This window comes from Pseudophryne corroboree, chromosome 8 (assembly GCF_028390025.1).
Source record: "Pseudophryne corroboree isolate aPseCor3 chromosome 8, aPseCor3.hap2, whole genome shotgun sequence".
Taxonomy (NCBI): Eukaryota; Metazoa; Chordata; class Amphibia; order Anura; family Myobatrachidae; genus Pseudophryne; species Pseudophryne corroboree.
Genome location: NC_086451.1, coordinates 413,759,191 through 413,778,326, shown reverse-complemented (window position 1 = coordinate 413,778,326; position 19,136 = coordinate 413,759,191). Strand labels below are relative to the sequence as shown.

At 45.1% G+C, this 19,136-nt stretch overlaps 1 protein-coding gene and 2 pseudogenes across 3 annotated transcripts in view; 2 read left to right on the top strand and 1 right to left on the bottom strand.

The window, feature by feature from the left end:
* PSMD8 (proteasome 26S subunit, non-ATPase 8) overlaps positions 1-16,496 on the top strand; it is a 34,545-nt gene extending 18,049 nt beyond the window's left edge. For all 3 annotated transcript variants that reach the window (XM_063937888.1, XM_063937886.1, XM_063937887.1), the window contains exons 3-8: positions 9,470-9,542; positions 10,189-10,291; positions 11,725-11,890; positions 11,994-12,094; positions 14,238-14,349; positions 15,241-16,496. In XM_063937888.1, coding sequence (XP_063793958.1) covers positions 9,470-9,542; positions 10,189-10,291; positions 11,725-11,890; positions 11,994-12,094; positions 14,238-14,349; positions 15,241-15,378 — 693 coding nt within the window. In that variant the 3' untranslated portion in view covers positions 15,379-16,496. The remainder of the gene's footprint in view (positions 1-9,469; positions 9,543-10,188; positions 10,292-11,724; positions 11,891-11,993; positions 12,095-14,237; positions 14,350-15,240) is intronic.
* Positions 2,742-2,860, bottom strand: LOC134951804 (5S ribosomal RNA; annotated as a pseudogene).
* On the top strand, positions 3,738-3,856 carry LOC134952899 (5S ribosomal RNA; annotated as a pseudogene).
* Positions 16,497-19,136: the final 2,640 nt, after the last annotated feature.

The following is a 19,136-nucleotide window of genomic DNA, read 5'->3' as shown; positions in this document are numbered from 1 at the left end:
TAAGCTCCTAGCATTTGCACACATAGCTTTTAGAGTTTTGTTTGTGCTTTTTCTGTTCCTAGCTATGTTCTTCTCTCTGCCTATTTTTATTTGGTTTTGATCTGAATTATCTTCTGTTGCTGTGGATATGCTTCCTATTCCCTTTGCCTGCAGAAACAATACCTCTGTGTTGGGGGAGCAGATTTCTTTATTCCTGTTTGGTTCACTGCCCCCCTTTGTTAGTTTAAATAGTTCTTGATGAAGCATCCAAATTGTTCAGTTAGTATTCTTGTTCCCCTTGAAGATTCAACACTGTACCACACATGAGACTTATCTACAAGCTACAAGAAACAGGGCTAGGAAGCACAATATGCACTTGGGTCAAAAACTGGTTTGATAATAGGGAGCAGCGCATTGTGGTTAATGGATCTTTTTCAAATTGGACTGAAGTGCTAAGTGGTGTGCCGCGAGGCTCAGTATTAGGACCGCTATTGTTCAATATTTTCATTAACGACCTAACAGAAGGTCTAGAGAGCATGGTGTCAATTTTTGCAGATGATACCAAATTGTGTAAAGTTATAAATGCAGAGGGGGATGCGGAGTCTCTTCAGAACGACTTAGTTAAATTAGAAGCTTGGGCAGCGAAATAGAGAATGCGCTTCAATACAGACAAGTGTAAGGTAATGCACTGTGGTAACAAGAACAAAAATAACACCTACCTAGTAAATGGGGTAAAATTAGGGGATTTTGTACTGGAAAAGGACTTAGGTGTCCTCATAGATGGCAAACTAAGCAGTAGTACCCAAAGTAGGACTGCAGCAAAGAAGGCTAATAAGATATTAGCATGCATAAAACAGGGAATTGATGCTAGGGACGAGAGTATTATACTCCCGTTATATAAATCACTTGTGAGGCCACACCTTGAATACTGTGTACAATTCTGGGCACCTTACTACAAAAGGGATACCCTGGAGCTAGAAACAGTTCAGAGGCGGGCGACCAAACTAATTAAGGGTATGGAGACGCAGGAATACGAGGAAAGGCTTGCAAGACTAGGCATGTTTACACTGGAAAAGAGGAGATTAAGAGGGGACATGATCAACATTTACAAATATATAAGGGGACAATATACAGATCTTGCGCAGGACCGGTTTTGGTTAGATCAACACAGAGAACTCGTGGACACTCGCTCAGGTTAGAGGAGAGGAGATTCCGCACAATACGGCGTAAAGGCTTTTTTACGGTAAGGACGATACGTGTTTGGAATTCCCTGCCTGAGGGAGTTGTAATGGCCGACTCAGTCAACACCTTTAAGAATGGGTTAGATGATAAATTCCTAATGGATAATGATATCCAGGGTTACGGGGCATAGTCACGCACTATGGTTTTTATAAAAAAGAGGGGTAAAATGTAACGGCAGTCATCAACTTCAGTCAAAATTTTATACAAAATAATCGTGCATAGGAGACCACAAATAGGTTGAACTCGATGGACAATTGTCTTTTTTCAACCTTAGATACTATGTTACAATGTAATTCCAAGTCAATCACACTTCTGTGAAATCAAATTGTCCACTTAGGAAGCAACACTGACAATCAATTTCACATGCTGTTGTGCAAATGGAGTAGACAACAGGTGGGAATTATAGGCAATTAGCAAGACACCCCCAATAAAGGAGTTGTTCTGCAGGTGGTGACCACAGACCACTTCTCAGCTCCTATGCTTTCTGGCTGATGTTTTGGTCACTTTTGAAAGCTGGCAGTGCTTTCACTCTAGTGGTAGCATGAGACGGAGTCTACAACCCACACAAGTGGCTCAGGTAGTGCAGCTCATCCAGGATGGCACATCAATGCGAGCTGTGGCAAGAAGGTTTGCTGTGTCTGTCAGCGTAGTGTCCAGAGCATGGAGGCGCTACCAGGAGACAGGCCAGTACATCAGGAGACGTGGAGGAGGCCGTAGGAGGGCAACAACCCAGCAGCAGGACCGCTACCCCCGCCTTTGTGCAAGGAGGAACAGGAGGAGCACTGCCAGAGCCCTGCAAAATGACCTCCAGCAAGCCACAAAACTGCATGTGTCTACTCAAACGATCAGAAACAGACTCCATGAGGGTGGTATGAGGGCCCGACGTCCACAGGTGGGGGTTGTGCTTACAGCCCAACACCATGCAGGACGTTTGGCATTTGCCAGAGAAGACCAAGATTGGCAAATTCGCCACTGGCGCCCTGTGCCCTTCACAGATGAAATGTAACCCAAAAGAAAAAAGCATGACTCTTGTTGGGGCGCACTCTTGTAGTATCTTAGTGTATAATGATTAGTGATGTGTCTAAAAGATAATCTATTCTTTATTTCAACTCTTAAGATAAATGAAAACTCAGCACAAAACAAAAAAAAAAGGTCAACAGTGAAATTAAATATAAATAACTGCTGACATTTCAACAGAAAAGAGACATTCCCTGAAAAAATGGAATGTTCAGATCTTAATTTATGCTTGGATAATTGCATATTGGAAGATAGCTACATACCATGCTGCTTCCGTCTGCCCAAAGATCTGTACAAACTGTGTTTGTATTAATAGGACCCTAAATAGGGTTGACTTCAAGAGAGGGAACCACCCCAGACTGATATCCACCCTTTTAGTTGGAGTTTGTCTTGAAGAGATTGTGTTGGATGGTCAGGTATGAAATCTAGAGACTAAAAGAAGAAGTGAGAATAAGTGGAAGTGGTGATCCTGCTGTTAGTGTTGTTCCACAGGGAATGCGGTCTTCCTACTGCACTGGGTATTCCCTAGCGGTCGCCCGTCTAGGTACTGACCTAGCCCACCTCCGTTTAGCTTCCAAGATCGGACGAGATTGGGCGTGAGCGTAGGGGTATGGTCGTAGGAGGACTTGCCCTGTGTCACTAATGAGAGTGCACCGAAACAGAAGAGGAATTTTCTTCTGAGAGGAGGGTGGGGGGGGGAGAAGGATGGGATAGAACTTGGGAGCATGAATCTGCTGTCCTCGTTAGACGGGAGAACCGTGTCTCCTAGGAGACACGTACCCCAGAATCGTGGATGAGAGTTCACGGAACAAAGAAAAGAAAAAAAGCAAAGAGGAGAGGGAAAATAAAGAGCATAAGATCGATGTGATGTTTTTTTCTTATGTGTTCATCCTACTTCAATCTTGTTGACTTTTGTGTATGCTATACAGTTTATTTCAATTATGTGCTTCTAGAGACTGAAATCAGCATAGCCAATTAGGTTCGTTAGATGCTTCAGTTCATGATTTATTATATTTAAAATTGAATACTATATCTACTATTACCATTGGCATCCCGCTGTATAATTAATATAGCCCACAGCCAGGACCATCTGAGGTGTGTGGCCCTGCATCAGGTCCACTGCAGGCACACCAAACAAAAAGGCTCCAGGGGTTTCCTAATATTTAATTTCCCCTGCTAGATCATTCTTGCCATTTCCACAGCACGGCAACATTGGGCCTTGTATAATCATTCCTACATTCACTGCAGTGAGCCTCACATCCGATCTTATTCTCTTTATTTTCCCTCTCCTCTTTGCTTTTTTTCTTTTCTTTCTTCCGTGAACTCTCATCCACGATTCTGGGGTACGTGTCTCCTAGGAGACACGGTTCTCCCGTCTAACGAGGACAGCAGATTCACGCTCCCAAGTTCTATCCCATCCTTCTCCCCCCCACCCTCCTCTCAGAAGAAAATTCCTCTTCTGTTTCGGTGCACTCTCATTAGTGACACAGGACAAGTCCTCCTACGACCATACCCCTACGCTCACTCCCAATCTCGTCCGATCTTGGAAGCTAAACGGAGGTGGGCTAGGTCAGTACCTAGACGGGCGACCGCTAGGGAATATCCAGTGCAGTAGGAAGACCGCATTCCCTGTGGAACAACACTAACCGCAGGATCACCACTTCCACTTATTCTCACTTCTTCTTTTTTAGTCTCTAGATTTCATACCTGACCATCCAACACAATCTCTTCAAGACAAACTCCAACTAAAAGGGTGGATTTCAGTCTGGGGTGGTTCCCTGTCTTGAAGTCAACCCTATTTAGGGTCCTATTAATACAAACACAGTTTGTACAGATCTTTGGGCAGACTGAAGCAGCATGGTATGTAGCTATCTTCCAATATGCAATTATCCAAGCATAAATTAAGATCTGAACATTCCATTTTTTCAGGGAATGTCTTTTTTTTTTTTTTTTTTCTGTTGAAATGTCAGCAGTTATTTATATTTAATTTCACTATTGACCTTTTTTTTGTTTTGTGCTGAGTTTTCATTTATCTTTAGAGTTTGAAATAAAGAATAGATTATCTTTTAGACACATCACTAATCATTAGACACTAAGATACTACAAGAGTGCGCCCCAACAAGAGTCATGCTTTTTTCTTTTGTTACATTTGCTCTCTCTTTGACTCTGGGCGCACCGCCACATGGACAGATGGAATAATTAATATATTTAATATTATTGTCCGGTTTCTGGTATAAGTATCACTATCTCGTACATATCCAAACAGGTCGGTGCAGGACAAACCCTTTGCGTGTAAAACACTCTTCACAGATGAAAGCAGGTTCTCACTGAGCACATGTGACAGACGTGACCGAGTATGGAGACGCCAAGGAGAACGTTCTGCTGCCTGCAACATCCTCCAGCATGACCGGTTTGGCAGTGGGTCAGTAATGGTGTGGGGTGGCATTTCTTTGGGGGGCCGCACAGCCCTCCATGTGCTCGCCAGAGGTAGCCTGACTGCCATTAGGTACCGAGATGAGATCCTCAGACCCCTTGTGAGACCATATGCTGGTGCGGTTGGCCCTGGGTTCCTCCTAATGCAAGACAATGCTAGACCTCATGTGGCTTTAATGTGTCGGCAGTTCCTGCAAGGCGAAGGCATTGATGCTATGGACTGGCCCACCCGTTCCCCAGACCTGAATCCAATTGAGCACATCTGGGACATCATGTCTCGCTCCATCCACCAACGCCACGTTGCACCACAGACTGTCCAGGAGTTGGCGGATGCTTTAGTCCTGGTCTGGGAGGAGATCCCTCAGGACACCATCCGCCACCTCATCAGGAGCATGCCCAGGCGTTGTAGGGAGGTCATACAGGCACATGGAGACCACACACACTACTGAGCCTCATTTTGACTTGTTTTAAGGACATTACATCAAAGTTGCATCAGCCTGTAATGTTTTTTTCCACTTTAATTTTGAGTGTGACTCCAAATCCAGACCTCCATGGGTTAATAAATTTGATTTCCATTGATGATTTTTGTGTGATTTTGTTGTCCGCACATTCAACTATGTAAAGAACAAAGTATTTAATTAGAATATTTCATTCATTCAGATCTAGGATGTGTTATTTTAGTGGTCCCTTTATTTTTTTGAGCAGTGTATATATAACATAAGAAAAATTGTAACTTCACTGTAAAGCTGCATACACCCGGTGCAATATGGACTATATATTCCATATCGCATGGAAACATAGTGCATATTGCACCGTGTGTATGCACTTGCGATGCCGGTGCCCGGTCCTGCGGGATCAGCATTGCAAGAAAATAGTGTGTGCAGGCGGGGCCTGTACGGAGTACATGCATCCGGGCACAATGTAGTCAGTATCGGCTGTTAGCCTGCATCGGTGTATGCACCTTAACATTACCACATGTTGTAGTCTCAAGTACTCCAAAATAACATTTCATATAAATACAAAAGTATAAAAAACACCAAGACTAAGATGCTCAAAATAGGGTATGCTATTTTCAGCATATTATTTTTGTTATTGGTGTGTTTTGTTAATGCCAGTACTGAGTATTTGAGAGCACAGTATATTGTGGTAATCAGGTGCACAATCAATTTTACAAGTTTTCTTATATGCACTTGTGAACATACATAAGATTTTAGCCACCTTTTACATTGTTTGTTTTATTGTAGACATTACTTATTTGTTCCTTAAGTCCTCGTACGATATTATGAGAATTTCATCCCTTGTATATAAAATAGCTGTATATTGTATTCTTTGTGTTGCACCAATCCTCTCACCTGGCATTACCCTATAAGACACTCCAACTGGGTGTAGATTGGTCGGTTTCATGCCAGGATATTGGTTGTCAGGCAGCAAACAGGTGCCCATGCAGGTATGATCAGAGAACAGATATAGTGCAGGAGCAGCAGGCAGTATATGCAGTTATACCACAGGTGAGGATAACCGGTGCCAGGTAATCTGTGCTGGAAAGATAAAAACCCATGTAATTATGTTCTCTTTTGTCTTCATCTCTGTCAGCACATGTCATCATAAATCAGTTTGTGCAGAAGTCTGTGCAAATCACATCTGTAGTAATGGAACCATTAGTTGGCTTAGTGGGTGCACTTAAGTTTGCTGGTCTTCAGAGCTTACACTCTTCCACCTGGTCTGCAGCTCAGATAAACTGTACCAAGATATTTCGTATCGCCACCATATTCCAGTGCGCTTTTACAATTTGGAGCAAAAAAAATAAATAAAACGATTACAGCCCAACAAAGAGGTAAGAGGGCGCTGCTCGCAAGCTGCCTTTTATAGGGAAATACATTATGTAAAATGAGGATGGAAAACTTTCCGTTATCTATATGGCATTATACAGTGCACAAAATGGTAGCTGCTCAATCAGTTTATTGATTATTGTGTAGCGTAGGCCCACCAGAGCAGAGAGCTCTTGTCGTTTGCAGATGTATGTAACTGAGATTTCTGCGTTACTGTTATCATGTAGGCTGTAAGTCTCTCTTACTGGTCTATTAAAGTAACTTGTTTTGGCGCTCTGCAATCGTGGTTTCGGCGAATGTGCTCGTATTACCCTTAAAAAGGCTAGAGTAGTGGTCTTTCTAGCACCCTGCACCTTTCAAAACCGTGCAGTTCCCCTTTCCTGTATGGGGTGTTGCTCTCTGCTTTGGTGCTTCTGGCACAGTCTGCATATCAGCCCTGAGAAGCAGACCAGACTCTGCTAGAAGCACCACAGCAGTGAGCGACTCCCTACACAGCAAGGAGGAACTTGCACGGGTTTTGAAAGGTGTAGGGTGCTACAATGAACACTATAGACTGTGTGGTTGCTTTTTAACATTTTACTGTTCCAGTACCAATTTCTGCCCTTTATAAATCTCACTGTAAACATTTGGAAAATATAAAACATATTCCATATGATCCCCATGGCACTCAATGTGCATTGGGGAGATGAATGATAGCTCAGATGTTAGCATTGCTTGCTATTCACATATAAAGAGATTTCAGCACTTGAAACACACTTGAATGCCAGACTAGGGCAGGGCTTGACAAATGTTTAAAAAATCTAGGAGCCAGGATGAAAGTGTAGAAGCTGCTGCGATCAACTCTGAATTAGGCCCAATCTCTGCAAATGCCCTTGGTGTGGTTATGTATAAATCCTGTGTGAAAAGGTAATTCCAACAGCCCCCCTTCACAGCAGGAACTCTGTGTCAATGTAGCCAAGCTATGTGATAAGTCAAGCAGAGAAGGCTTCAGGGAAGCATATTGTATCTCCTTCCTCTCTGTATCCATAAAAACTATATGGATACTATTTACATGGTAAATACTGGCTGCTTAATTTCTACACTGCAATTTAGATTTCAGTTTGAACACACCCCACCCAAATCTAACTTTCTCTGCACATGTTACATCTGCCCCACCTGCAGTGCACATGGCTTTGCCCATTTGTTAACTTTTTTGGTTTGTCAACAAACTTGAATAAGGCCCTCAGTTCAGTAACAATTGGCCAACATAATATCTGCCTCCAGTGTTAGGCCATAAGTGCAGTTTAATGTTATGTGGCCACGTTGCAATTCATGGTGACACATAGGGGGTCATTCAGGTGCGGTTGGTTTAGCTCTAAGGAGGCAGCAGTGATAGCGCTGTATCTAGATGCAGCAGGAGGCGTCTAATACATGCAGACTCCTCCTGCTACACTAGTGATCCGAGAGGAAGTGGCATCGGATCAAACCACCCACCATCGGGTGGCTTACGGCACCAATCCGCCCATCACAGAGACCAGGAATTCTCAGACGGAGATCCCTGGCCTCATCCCACCCGCGAAGAGGCAGCGACACGCCTCCATTTTCAGAAACTCCGTCCACTCCCTGCCCCCGGAAAAACGACATCACTGTCAATCAAAGACAGTCTGATGCCGGTCTGCGTTCTATGCAGCAGGACCCATTCGTGGAGAACAGGTCCTGCACATGCGCAAAGTACCGAAAAGGGGCAGACTAGATGGGCCAAGTGGTTCTTATCTGCCGTCACTCTATGAAAATTGGTACTTTGCTTCGATGGTTGCAGGAGCAGCCGCACCTGAATGACCCCCATGGTGCAGCAATTAAACCCCTCCCACACTCCAAAAACATACTGATCAGTTATTTGTCTTCTGATCCAATTAACACTAGTGGGTATGTGTGTGACTTTAGACTGTAAGTTCCAATGGGGCAGGGACTAAATGAATGCCCTATATTCTCTGTACAGGTGTAGTATGTGATGCCGGGCTTCTGGCAGCCAGCATACCGGCACCAGAATCCCGACCGCAAATGAGCCCCTTGCGGGCTCGCCACGCTGCGAGCACGGTGGCGCGCTACGTGCGCCACGCTATCTATTCTCCCTCCAGGGGGGTCGTGGACCCCCAAGATGGAGAAAAGCTGTCTGTATGCCGGTGGTCGGGATTCCGGCGCCGGTATGGTGGTAGTCGGGAGCCCGGCCGCCAGCAACCTGAAGACCACCCCTCTGTATAGTACTGGGTAAATTATACCCCTTTTCCACTAGCTAAATTGACCCGTGTTTTTGCATGGGGGCGCGCATCAATGCGGGTTTTTAGTAAGTGGAAACGGCTCAACACTGGTTGAGTGACCCTGGTAACTGTGCAGTGGAAACGGTCATAACCCGTGTTTCAGAACCGAGTAACAAGTGACATCAATAGCTTTTACAAAGCTTACCCGGGTTAAGTGGAAACCAATTCGACTTGGGAATAACTCGTGTCGAAGTGCAGTGGAAACGGCGGGGCCGACACAGGTTGTAGCCGGGTTAAACATACCGGATCGGTCCCGGTACTCAGGTGGAAAAGGGGTATAAGTGGCACTATATAAATAAATTCTAATCTATTTTCAATGTAATAATTATTCAGATAGGCACATTAGCAGCATTGGGGCAAGTGATTGCCCCTTTAAAAAAAACGTCAGTTCTTCCAGTATCCCGCACGGTTGCTGAACTCGGGCGACATTACATCCGCCCCATAGTCTAAGTTTCTGTCTATTCAACTGATTTATACTGTGTATGCTATAATGAGAATCCCATGAGGCCACATCTACAAATCTGATGAATAGTAATACTTGTGTGTAAGCATTCTAGGCTGCAACTAGGCACAAATGGCAGCCAAGGCAGATATTGAGCGGCTATTGCGGTCTATAGTTGGGCACATTTTACTAAACATCAAATGTCTGATTAATTTTTGTTTCTTTTACAGCTGGCTCTTCTGGAGCAGAACTTTTTACCCACCTCCAGCGTCAAACTGACCAAGCAACAGCTCATCCTGGCTAGTAAGTAGAACTTCTACCGATTGTAAGCCTGAGTTTCCAAGAGAAGAGTGACTAGGAAATAAAGATATTTAGCTCTGCATTATCTGGAAAAGAGTAGTCCATAGTAACTCAGAAGGTGCTGTAGCTCCCTGACACCTGCGATGTATCCGCTAGTGTATGCATTTAAGGCTGGGTATACACCTGACAAATATGTCGGGGGACCCACTGCCGTGCTGACAGAGAGGCCAGTCCAGCTTAGTATGGACACTTACTGATCGGCCGCTCGATATCTTAGTTGCTGTCATGCAGCTGGGCGTGCATTTAAATTTCCCCACCCCGCTGTCGTGCAGACCGAGGGGCCAATCCAGGTAAGTATACACACTTGCCGATTTGTCACTCAATATGTCTGTCCCTGTCATGCAGCTGGGTGGGCAGTTATGACGTCAGCCCCCGCAGCAAGTGTACGAGCAAGTCGGCCGACCGCCCGTACACAGACACATGGCCTGATATATCTGCAGAAGTATCATCCATTGGCTGTGCTACACAGCCAACGCCGTTCAGATATACTAGGGGTACACACACGCCGGCAGGCACGCAATATATCAGCCAATGCATACTCGGCATTATAATGTGTTATTGTATTGATCATTCTTTATTTTGTTTTCAGGGGATATCTTAGAAATTGGCGCACAATGGAGCATTCTGAAGAAAGACATCCCGTCATTTGAAAGATATATGGCCCAGCTAAAGTGCTACTATTTTGACTATAAGTAAGTTTACATTTAGTTTTGCAGTAAGAACAAGTTTGGGTGGGAGGGTAGACTCTAGTGTTCATTCTAGCACCCTGCACCTTTCAAAATCCGTGCAGTACCTCTTTCTTGCCTGGGGTGTTGCTCTTTGCTGTGATGCTTCTCAGCATACTCTGATCTGTTACTCAGTGCTGTGATACAGACCTGTGTGCGCTGAGAAGCACCAGAGCAGAGAGCGACACCCCAGGCAGGAAAGAGTAACTGCTCAGGATTTGAAAGGTGCAGGGTGCTAGAATGAACACTAGTAGAATATGACTAAGCAGCAAATCTATATGTTGCGAGGTTCTCTTGGAACCTCACGGACTAATTCACCACGCAGTATCCACATATCTGTAGCCGAAAAGGTGGGAGCAAACACAAATGAGATTGCTATACCTTAATCACTTAACTGGTGACGTTGCATGTGATGCAACCGCAGCCAGAAGTTCTACAGTTGGCAGGCTTGGTACCCCACTGTGTTCCCCTGGCTTTAGAAGAAGAGATCTGTTGTGAACTCCATGGATCCCCCCAGCAGTGATGCAGCGGCCTCAGCACACTTGAATTTCTATGATTGTATTGCCAGAACTTTGTACCTTTGGAAAGTGGTCTATTCTGCTGTGTATGCTGCAACCAATAGACTAGTCTGACCATCGGAGACCCACAAACGCAGGTCTGTGCAGATTGTAAATGTAACTACGATAGAAAATCAGTGAAAAGAAAACCAACCTATACACACAGAAAAGAAATGAGATGATGCTAAAATGAATTTTTTTTTATTAGTTATTTATATAGCGCACATATTCCGCAGCGCTTTACAGAGAATATTTGGCAATTCACATCAGTCATTGCCCCAGTGGAGCTTACAATATATATTCCCTATCACATGTACACACAGACACATTCACTAGGGTTAATTTTGTTGGGGGGCTAATTAACTTACCAGTATATTTTTGGATTGTGGGAGGAAATCAGAGTACCCGGAGGAAACCCACGCAAGTACGGGGAGAATATACAAACTCCACATGGTGGGAATTGAACCCATGACCTTAGTGCTGTGAGGCAGTAATGTCAACTACTACACCGTCCGTACTTCCAATCTAACATCACTCTTGCGTTGGAAAAAAAAAAAGTTGTATAAATGGACTGTAACCATCAAAGAGGAGTGAGACCCTGCTACATTGGCCAAATTGCTAAGGGTCCCCACTGTGGTCACACTTGTCTGTCATGGCCGTGCCTTGGGCGAGGCGCAGTCTGTCATGGCCGTGCCTTGGGCGAGGCGCAGTCTGTCATGGCCGTGCCTTGGGCGAGGCGCAGTCTGTCATGGCCGTGCCTTGGGCGAGGCGCAGTCTGTCATGGCCGTGCCTTGGGCATAATGACCAGATTTTAAGTAGTGACTGTTCTCGCTGTCATTTCAGGGAAGAGCTCCCGGAATCTGCTTACAAGCACCAGCTGCTCGGCCTCAACCTCCTCTTCCTCTTGTCACAGAACAGAGTGGCCGAGTTTCACACGGAGCTGGAACGGCTGCCGGCCAAAGAGATCCAGGCAAATGTATACATAAAACACCCGGTTTCTCTAGAACAGGTATCTATCCTCCAGGCACTGGGCAGGAGCAGTCCTGACTAGAAGACTGAATAAGTCTATACACCAACATCACGCTGATAACCTGCTTGTTTCTGTCCTTTAGTACTTGATGGAGGGAAGTTATAACAAAGTATTTCTGGCCAAAGGGAATATACCAGCGGAGAGTTACACATTCTTCATCGACATCCTGCTGGACACAATAAGGTCAGTCAGCTATTCGGTTCTTTCTGTGGTTCATCTCCCTGTCCTGTGGGACTTGTAGAACCTGCCAAAATGAACCCTGCTTTTTACAGATGTTTCTGGTATGCTGGGTAGGAGAGCTTCCCCCAAGCATCGTTACTGTATAGGGATAAGCCAAGGGAGCATACTCTCTGCGATAGAGTGGGTAGCAGTAGCGAACATTGCCACCTGCTGGGCTAAGGTGGTAATGGGTGGTTGGTGGCAGCTGGCTGACAGACATGCTCAGTAACTACTCCTATACACGTTGGTCTTACCCAGACGTTAAGCACAGAAAGTTTCTTTGTCTATGAGAAGAGTAGTATGGAGACTGACGCTGGGAGATGAAGCATTGTGTAACCAATGTATGAATTTATTATCTGATGCGCTTGCAGTGCGCTCTCTTTATAATGTCTAAACAGCAGTGAAATGATTGACATCCAGTTTCAGAGTAGGAAGCTAGCTTTTAACAAAGATGGGTTTTTAACATTACACCTGAATACGTTTTGTAGGCTGGGTATGGAGGAAAACATTGCAAGCAGTGAAGAACACTCATGTCTATAATAGGGACTTGCCTCAGCCACTCTAATATGTGTACACATCTAGAACAGTACAAATGATAAACATGTAGACTCCACACCCATATAATCCCTTTCCTATATTATTTTGTAGATGTTTACAGATTTAAACTGTTGGTAGTATGATCTGGTTTCTTAGCTGTCCTTGATCAAATGTATCTCCTTTCCAAAATCTCTCTGGAGGGAAGACGAGTACAGCTGCCAGTCATTAAAATAAATTAATAGGCTCTAAGCATTCCTTGTGAACGGAGATGATGTCTGATTTTACAATAGACAGAGCTCAGAGGAAGTAGTCCATAGCCTCTCGGCACTATACATCACGGCTATGTGACTGTGGTTGCTATGGTAGTCGCATGACACTACATAAACTGCAGAATTATAATTAATTTACAGCAGCCTGACGTAACAAAGTAAGGAGAAATTTTTAATTTCAAGGTTTTTTTTTTTTTGGGGGGGGGGGGGGGGGGGGGTTCTACTTCCTATTTTTTATGGGATTGCTGCAGTAATGTAGCTGGTGCACAAAATCAAATTTACCGACAACTATTTTTCCTCTTGGGGTTTCCACGACACCCCTGGAGGGAGAATAAATAGCGTAGCACGCCACCGTGCCTGGAGCGTGGCGAGTCCGCAAGGGGCTCTTTTGCGCTCGCCCTGCTGCCGGCATTCTGGCGGACGGGATCCCGAAAGCCGGCCAAGCATAGTATAACCATTATATGCAGACCTTTTTTATTTTTCCTTTAAAAATACACATCAATAAATATAATCCCAGTTGTTCAGTAATTATTCTACATGTTCTCATACAGGGAAATCCTGATACTGTCAGATAGCGGTACTGGAGTCAGGGGATGAGAATTAGATGGATAACTACACTCCCAATTATCAAATGGCTTTTACCAAATGACTTCTAACATGTCTGCACCCACCCTGAAATGTTAGAGGGTCATTCTAGCCTGGCCAATACGTAGGATCTTCAAAATGTTACTTTAATCCGAATCCATGTGACTTGTAATGCTGTGCTTTCAAAAATGTTGCAATACTGTCATAAAAAGTTATATATTCTTCATGTTACCTATTAATACTGTGGTATTACATGTGTCGCTGTCCCTACCACTGTTTACGGTCAGTCTTCAGAAGCTCACAGGTAGCAAATCGCTGACAATCTCGCTCTGCTCCCCCATCTACCGCTTTCTTTCATTGTGGGCAGAGCAGGGTAAGCATTGTCTTCTGAGTAGGTGCCATTTTGTGCATGAGAGAGTATTTATCAGAAAATGGCTTCTTCTTTATTTTTGTTGGACGCTATAATGGGGCAATTCATAGAATTCTGGTAACATTCTCTGGGCAACCAGAGCATTCTGGTAACATGGCTTCTCTTACTGCAGGGGTGTGAGGTAAAATGATCTGTGTTGCAGTCATAATGTGCTTTTACTGTTACAAGTGTTCCCATGGCACATCGCCCACATTACTCAGAACGGTACTGCCCCCTATGTGTTTGCACAGGCACATTTATATGCGGACCGGTGGCGCTAACTGAAATAACTGTGTTCTTGTTACAGGGATGAGATTGCAGGCTGCATTGAGAAGGCCTATGAAAAGATCTTATTCAACGAGGCCACAAGGATATTATTCTTTAATACTCCGAAAAAAATGACTGATTATGCAAAGAAGGTGCGTATGTCTCTTCTAACTCGCTTGGCGGTAAAATTCAAACTGTATTAATTTCAGAGTCTGGAGAAAGGTCTGTGAGTTCCGATCGGGGAACCAAATCCATAGGTTGCTGTCCCAGCTCACTGGACCCGGACGTCGTCATCTGCAACCATAATCTTTAAAAGTAGCTTATTAATATTACTTTAAGCAGAATGTAAGAATGCAAGTCCAATTTCCTTCCTTTCCCTTCAAAACGTTTAAGCAGAATGTGTATGATTGTTTTAAGCCTTGATCTTAATGTCATTTTACGGCATTCTGGACTCCAGATGACTCTAGATCAGTGGTTCTCAAACTCAGTCCTCAGGACCCCACACGGTTCACGTTTTCCATGTCACCCGGCAGCTGCTCTGTGTATCACCAACTGTCACATTTTAAAAATCTACAGGTGACCTGCAAAACGTGAACCATGTGGGGTCCTGAGGACCGAGTTTGAGAACCTGTGCTCTAGATGTATTGACATGAAGTGTATCTGCTGATGTGGCACGATGTAAGACAATGGGTATTGTAGTTCTGTAGACAGGAGGTAAATTGGGTTCCTTCCAGTGTCTGTTAATGGGTTTTCCAACGTAGTCACGGGCATTGGACGACCACAGTAAATAAGAAAAGGCCATTTGTATGAGGTCACATACAAACAGGAGATGGTGGTTTTGTGGCTTGTGTCCTGAGACTGTCATTACCTCTTAGTGAATTAATAGCCTACATTACCATCAGTGATAATTAGCCGCCTATAGGTTGCCCCCACTGTGTGTATGTAATGGGTACAGTGTAACCTACGTGTTCTGGGCCGCAGGCTTGGGAAGATAGCCATGAACAGTTTGCTAAAAAGTGTCTCCCTCTTTGTTGTCTCTGCAGCGCGGTTGGGTGCTGGGCCCAAATAGCTACTACAGTTTCAGCAGCCAACAGCAGAATCCGGAGGAGGCCACAATTCCTTCCACAGAACTAGCCAAACAAGTGATCGAATATGCCCGCCAGCTGGAGATGATTGTATAAACCACGGGAGGTCACCCTGGCCCCCTCTCCGCTTGTGTTCTCTGTTCTGGCCTGCTCACTCGCCGGTCTCACTCTTCTTTTTATACACCATAGATCAGGGCAAGGGATCTTTTTGTAAGACTATACATTAATGGCTTGGTGTCCTCTCCTCAGGCCAGTTGGATGGAGACCCGTTATTCCCTCCCCTCCTTCCATAATACAGAAGAAGCCTTATTCTGCACAGAGGAGGAATTATTCAGTCATTATAATGAGATGCATACATTGTGTTGCACCACACACACTGATAATGTTGCAATAAATCCTTTTTGTTTTTCTCTCCCACTGGCGGAGCGTTGCTCGTGCAGATTAGGATAGTGTCACGCAGATACTTTGTACGCTTGGATTAAGAATTGTGATACGGCTTTTAATCCTTCCACCTACTAGCCCACAATCAATTTAACGTCTGTCGGGCATAATACATTGCGCAAGTCCACTGCCGGTGTGTTGCTGCAGTGTCTTACTGCTTGGATGACAGATTTATTGGTTGGTAAATGACGGTAGTATATGCCATATATGTATATCGGCCTAACAGAAGCACAAAGTGACTCTCTGACATTGCGCTCAGTTGTGTGTGTATTTCATGTGGCTGAGCGCTGGACATGACATTCACAGGTGTGATCTGCCTGGCCTTTATTCTTGGTGTAACCAGGGGCCACCTATTCTGGGACAGCGCGGCGGTTCAGATGCCAGGCGACTGACGTTTCCATTCACTTTCTTTATTTTACTAGTGGTCTGGCCTAAATCATACAGGAGCCGTGTGGGGTGCTCAATTTACCAAACTGGGGAGCGGTTACCTGTGATGGCTCTGCGTAGCACAAAGTATACAGCCTTGTTACCATAGGGCAGATGTATTACGCCTGGAGAAGTGATAAGTGTAAGGTGATAACGCACCAGCCAATATGTAAATTTACTGTTAGCTGATTGGCTGGTGCGTTATCACTTTGCACTTATCACTGCTCTATCACTTCTCCATGCTTAATAAATCTGCCCCATGTGTCCTTTGCGGAACCTAATCAAAGACTGAGTTTAAACATTGTATTTAAAACATAACAAGACAATAAAACTTGATCTTTTGTGAAGATCTGATGTATTACTGTAATGTGTACTTTATTAGTAGGGCGTATATGAGTTGTATACTATGGAAGCAGCTTGCCCCCAGCAGGGAAGCTACAGGAGTTGTTGGGTGGGAAGGTTACATTATAGTAATATTGGGAGAGGGATCAGTATGATATCCCAGCGCTCCAAATACCAATGCTGGGATACCGAACATAGAAACACCGACCGGGGAGAGTTAAGGGTGTTCTACCCTCTCCCTGCCCGCTGCCTAGCCCTAACCTCCACCCTTTGTGCCTAACCACCCCCCGGAGGTGCCTAACCCTAAACTCCCAAGCCCCCCCCCCAATAGTCATCCACAGGGATACTTAATAATCCTACTACTTTATTATCTGCGTACACTTGGCCTGTTTAGTTTGCAACAAACAAGTATTACGGGATCACTGGCAGATTGTAAGCTTTGCAGGAGAGACAGGTGGGTATGGAGGGTAATGTAATGTTTGCTAGCTCAGATATTGGACACGCACTGTTGCTTGCTGCTGTCTTTGGGGATGTTGAGAGCGCTGTGATAGAGTAGGAGTGCTTCCTGTGACCACAGAACGCTGGTCTGTTCTAGTGGGGTTATCCATGCCTGTCCTAGGACAACCTGTGTGTGAAGCAGACACAGTGAACGTGAATACTGTTGGTAATGTGACCCTTCCTTCACATCACAATGGCAATTTGTATCCTCCTGACTTCACAATCATCCTTTGCACAACCATTTACAAATTGTAACAGAAAATTTCGGTCAACATTTGATGACTCTCCCAAGTAGCTTACAATCTAATTTCCTCAACACCTACCACAAGTTTTTGAACAAGGGAGGAATATGGGACACCTGGAGGAAACCCATGGGGGACACAGGGAAGTCCCATGAGCTCTATGTAAATGGCCACAGCGTTCCCCATCGTTAACCACAATGGCACCTTATTGCGGCCTCGCTTTCTAACCACTGTAGTGCAGCCCCATTCCCTCAGGTGTACACTTATTGTATGTGGATTACGTAAAAGCTTTCTAGTCAATATTGGTGGCAAGTGCTAAACAGAAATCCTCCATCTACTGTACCTGTAAGTCCAAGAAATAAAAACTTGATTCAGGCCGGCACCAATCGCTATACTAGGGCCCTAACTCTTGGATTCGAGCAGGATTCTTAGAAGTTTCTGTTCTCCTGGGCAGCCAAGAGAGAGCAATGGAAGTCTGTGAAATATATTTTCTCTGACGTCCTAGTGGATGCTGGGAACTCCGTAAGGACCATGGGGAACAGACGGGCTCCGCAGGAGACTGGGCACTCCAAAAGAAAGATTAGGTACTATCTGGTGTGCACTGGCTCCTTCCTCTATGCCCCTCCTCCAGACCTAAGTTAGAATCTGTGCCCGGCCAGAGCTGGATGCACCTAGTGGGCTCTCCTGAGCTTGCTAGAAAGAAAGTATTTGTTAGGTTTTTTATTTTCAGTGAGATCTGCTGGCAACAGACTCACTGCTACGTGGGACTGAGGGGAGAGAAGCAAACCTACCTGCGTGCAGCTAGCTTGTGCTTCTTAGGCTACTGGACACCATTAGCTCCAGAGGGTTCGAACACGGGGCCTGACCTCGATTGTCCGTTCCCGGAGCCGCGCCGCCGTCCCACTTGCAGAGCCAGAAGACAGAAGGAGGTAAAATCGGCGGCAGAAGACTCCGGTCTTCATTAAGGTAGCGCACTGCAGCTGTGCGCCATTGCTCCCACAGCACACCACACACTCCGGTCACTGTAGGGTGCTGGGGGGGGGGGGGGGGGGGGGCCTGGGCAGCAATAAGTATACCTTTTGGCAATATATACACTCCGCTGGAAGGAAGCTCCCCAGGCTCTCCCCGGCAGTATCCTGGTACACAAAGGGTGAAGTGAAAAGAGAGGGTGGGGGGGGGGGGGGGGGGGCACATAAATTTAGGCGCAAAAATTTGTATATACAGCAGCTACTGGGTAAACACTGAGTTGTAGTGTAATCCCTGGGTTATATAGCGCTGGGGTGTGTGCTGGCATACTCTCTCTCTGTCTCTCCAAAGGGCCTTGTGGGGGAACTGTCCTCAAATAGAGCATCCCCTGTGTGTGTGGTGTGTCGGTACGCGTGTGTCGACATGTCTGAGGTAAAAGGCTCCTCTAAGGAGGTGATAGAGCGGATATGTGCGTGAGAGGGTGTCTCTATCGCCAACACCTGTTTGGATATGTGTAAGTGCTAAGGTGAATTTATTGCACAAAAGATTAGAGAACAGACAGGAAATCTACCCATGTCTGTCCCTATGTCACAGAGACCTTCAGAGTCTCTCAATGCTCACTATCCATAATAACAAACACTGGTCTCGACATGGAGTTTAACTCCACTGTCGACTACGATAATGCAAAGTTACAGCCAAGATGGCTATAAGGTATTCAATATATGATTATTGAAATAATAGATGATTTGCATATCACTGATGACTCATCTGTCCCTGACACGAGAGTACACATGTTTAAGGGGAAGAATGCTGAGGTAAATTTCCCTCCTCTCATGAGGAAAAAGAGCGGGAATCTCCAGACAAGAGACTGCAGCTTCCCACAAGAGAATTCTCAGGCTGTATCCTTTCCCCACTAGGACCAGGATATGTTGAGAATCT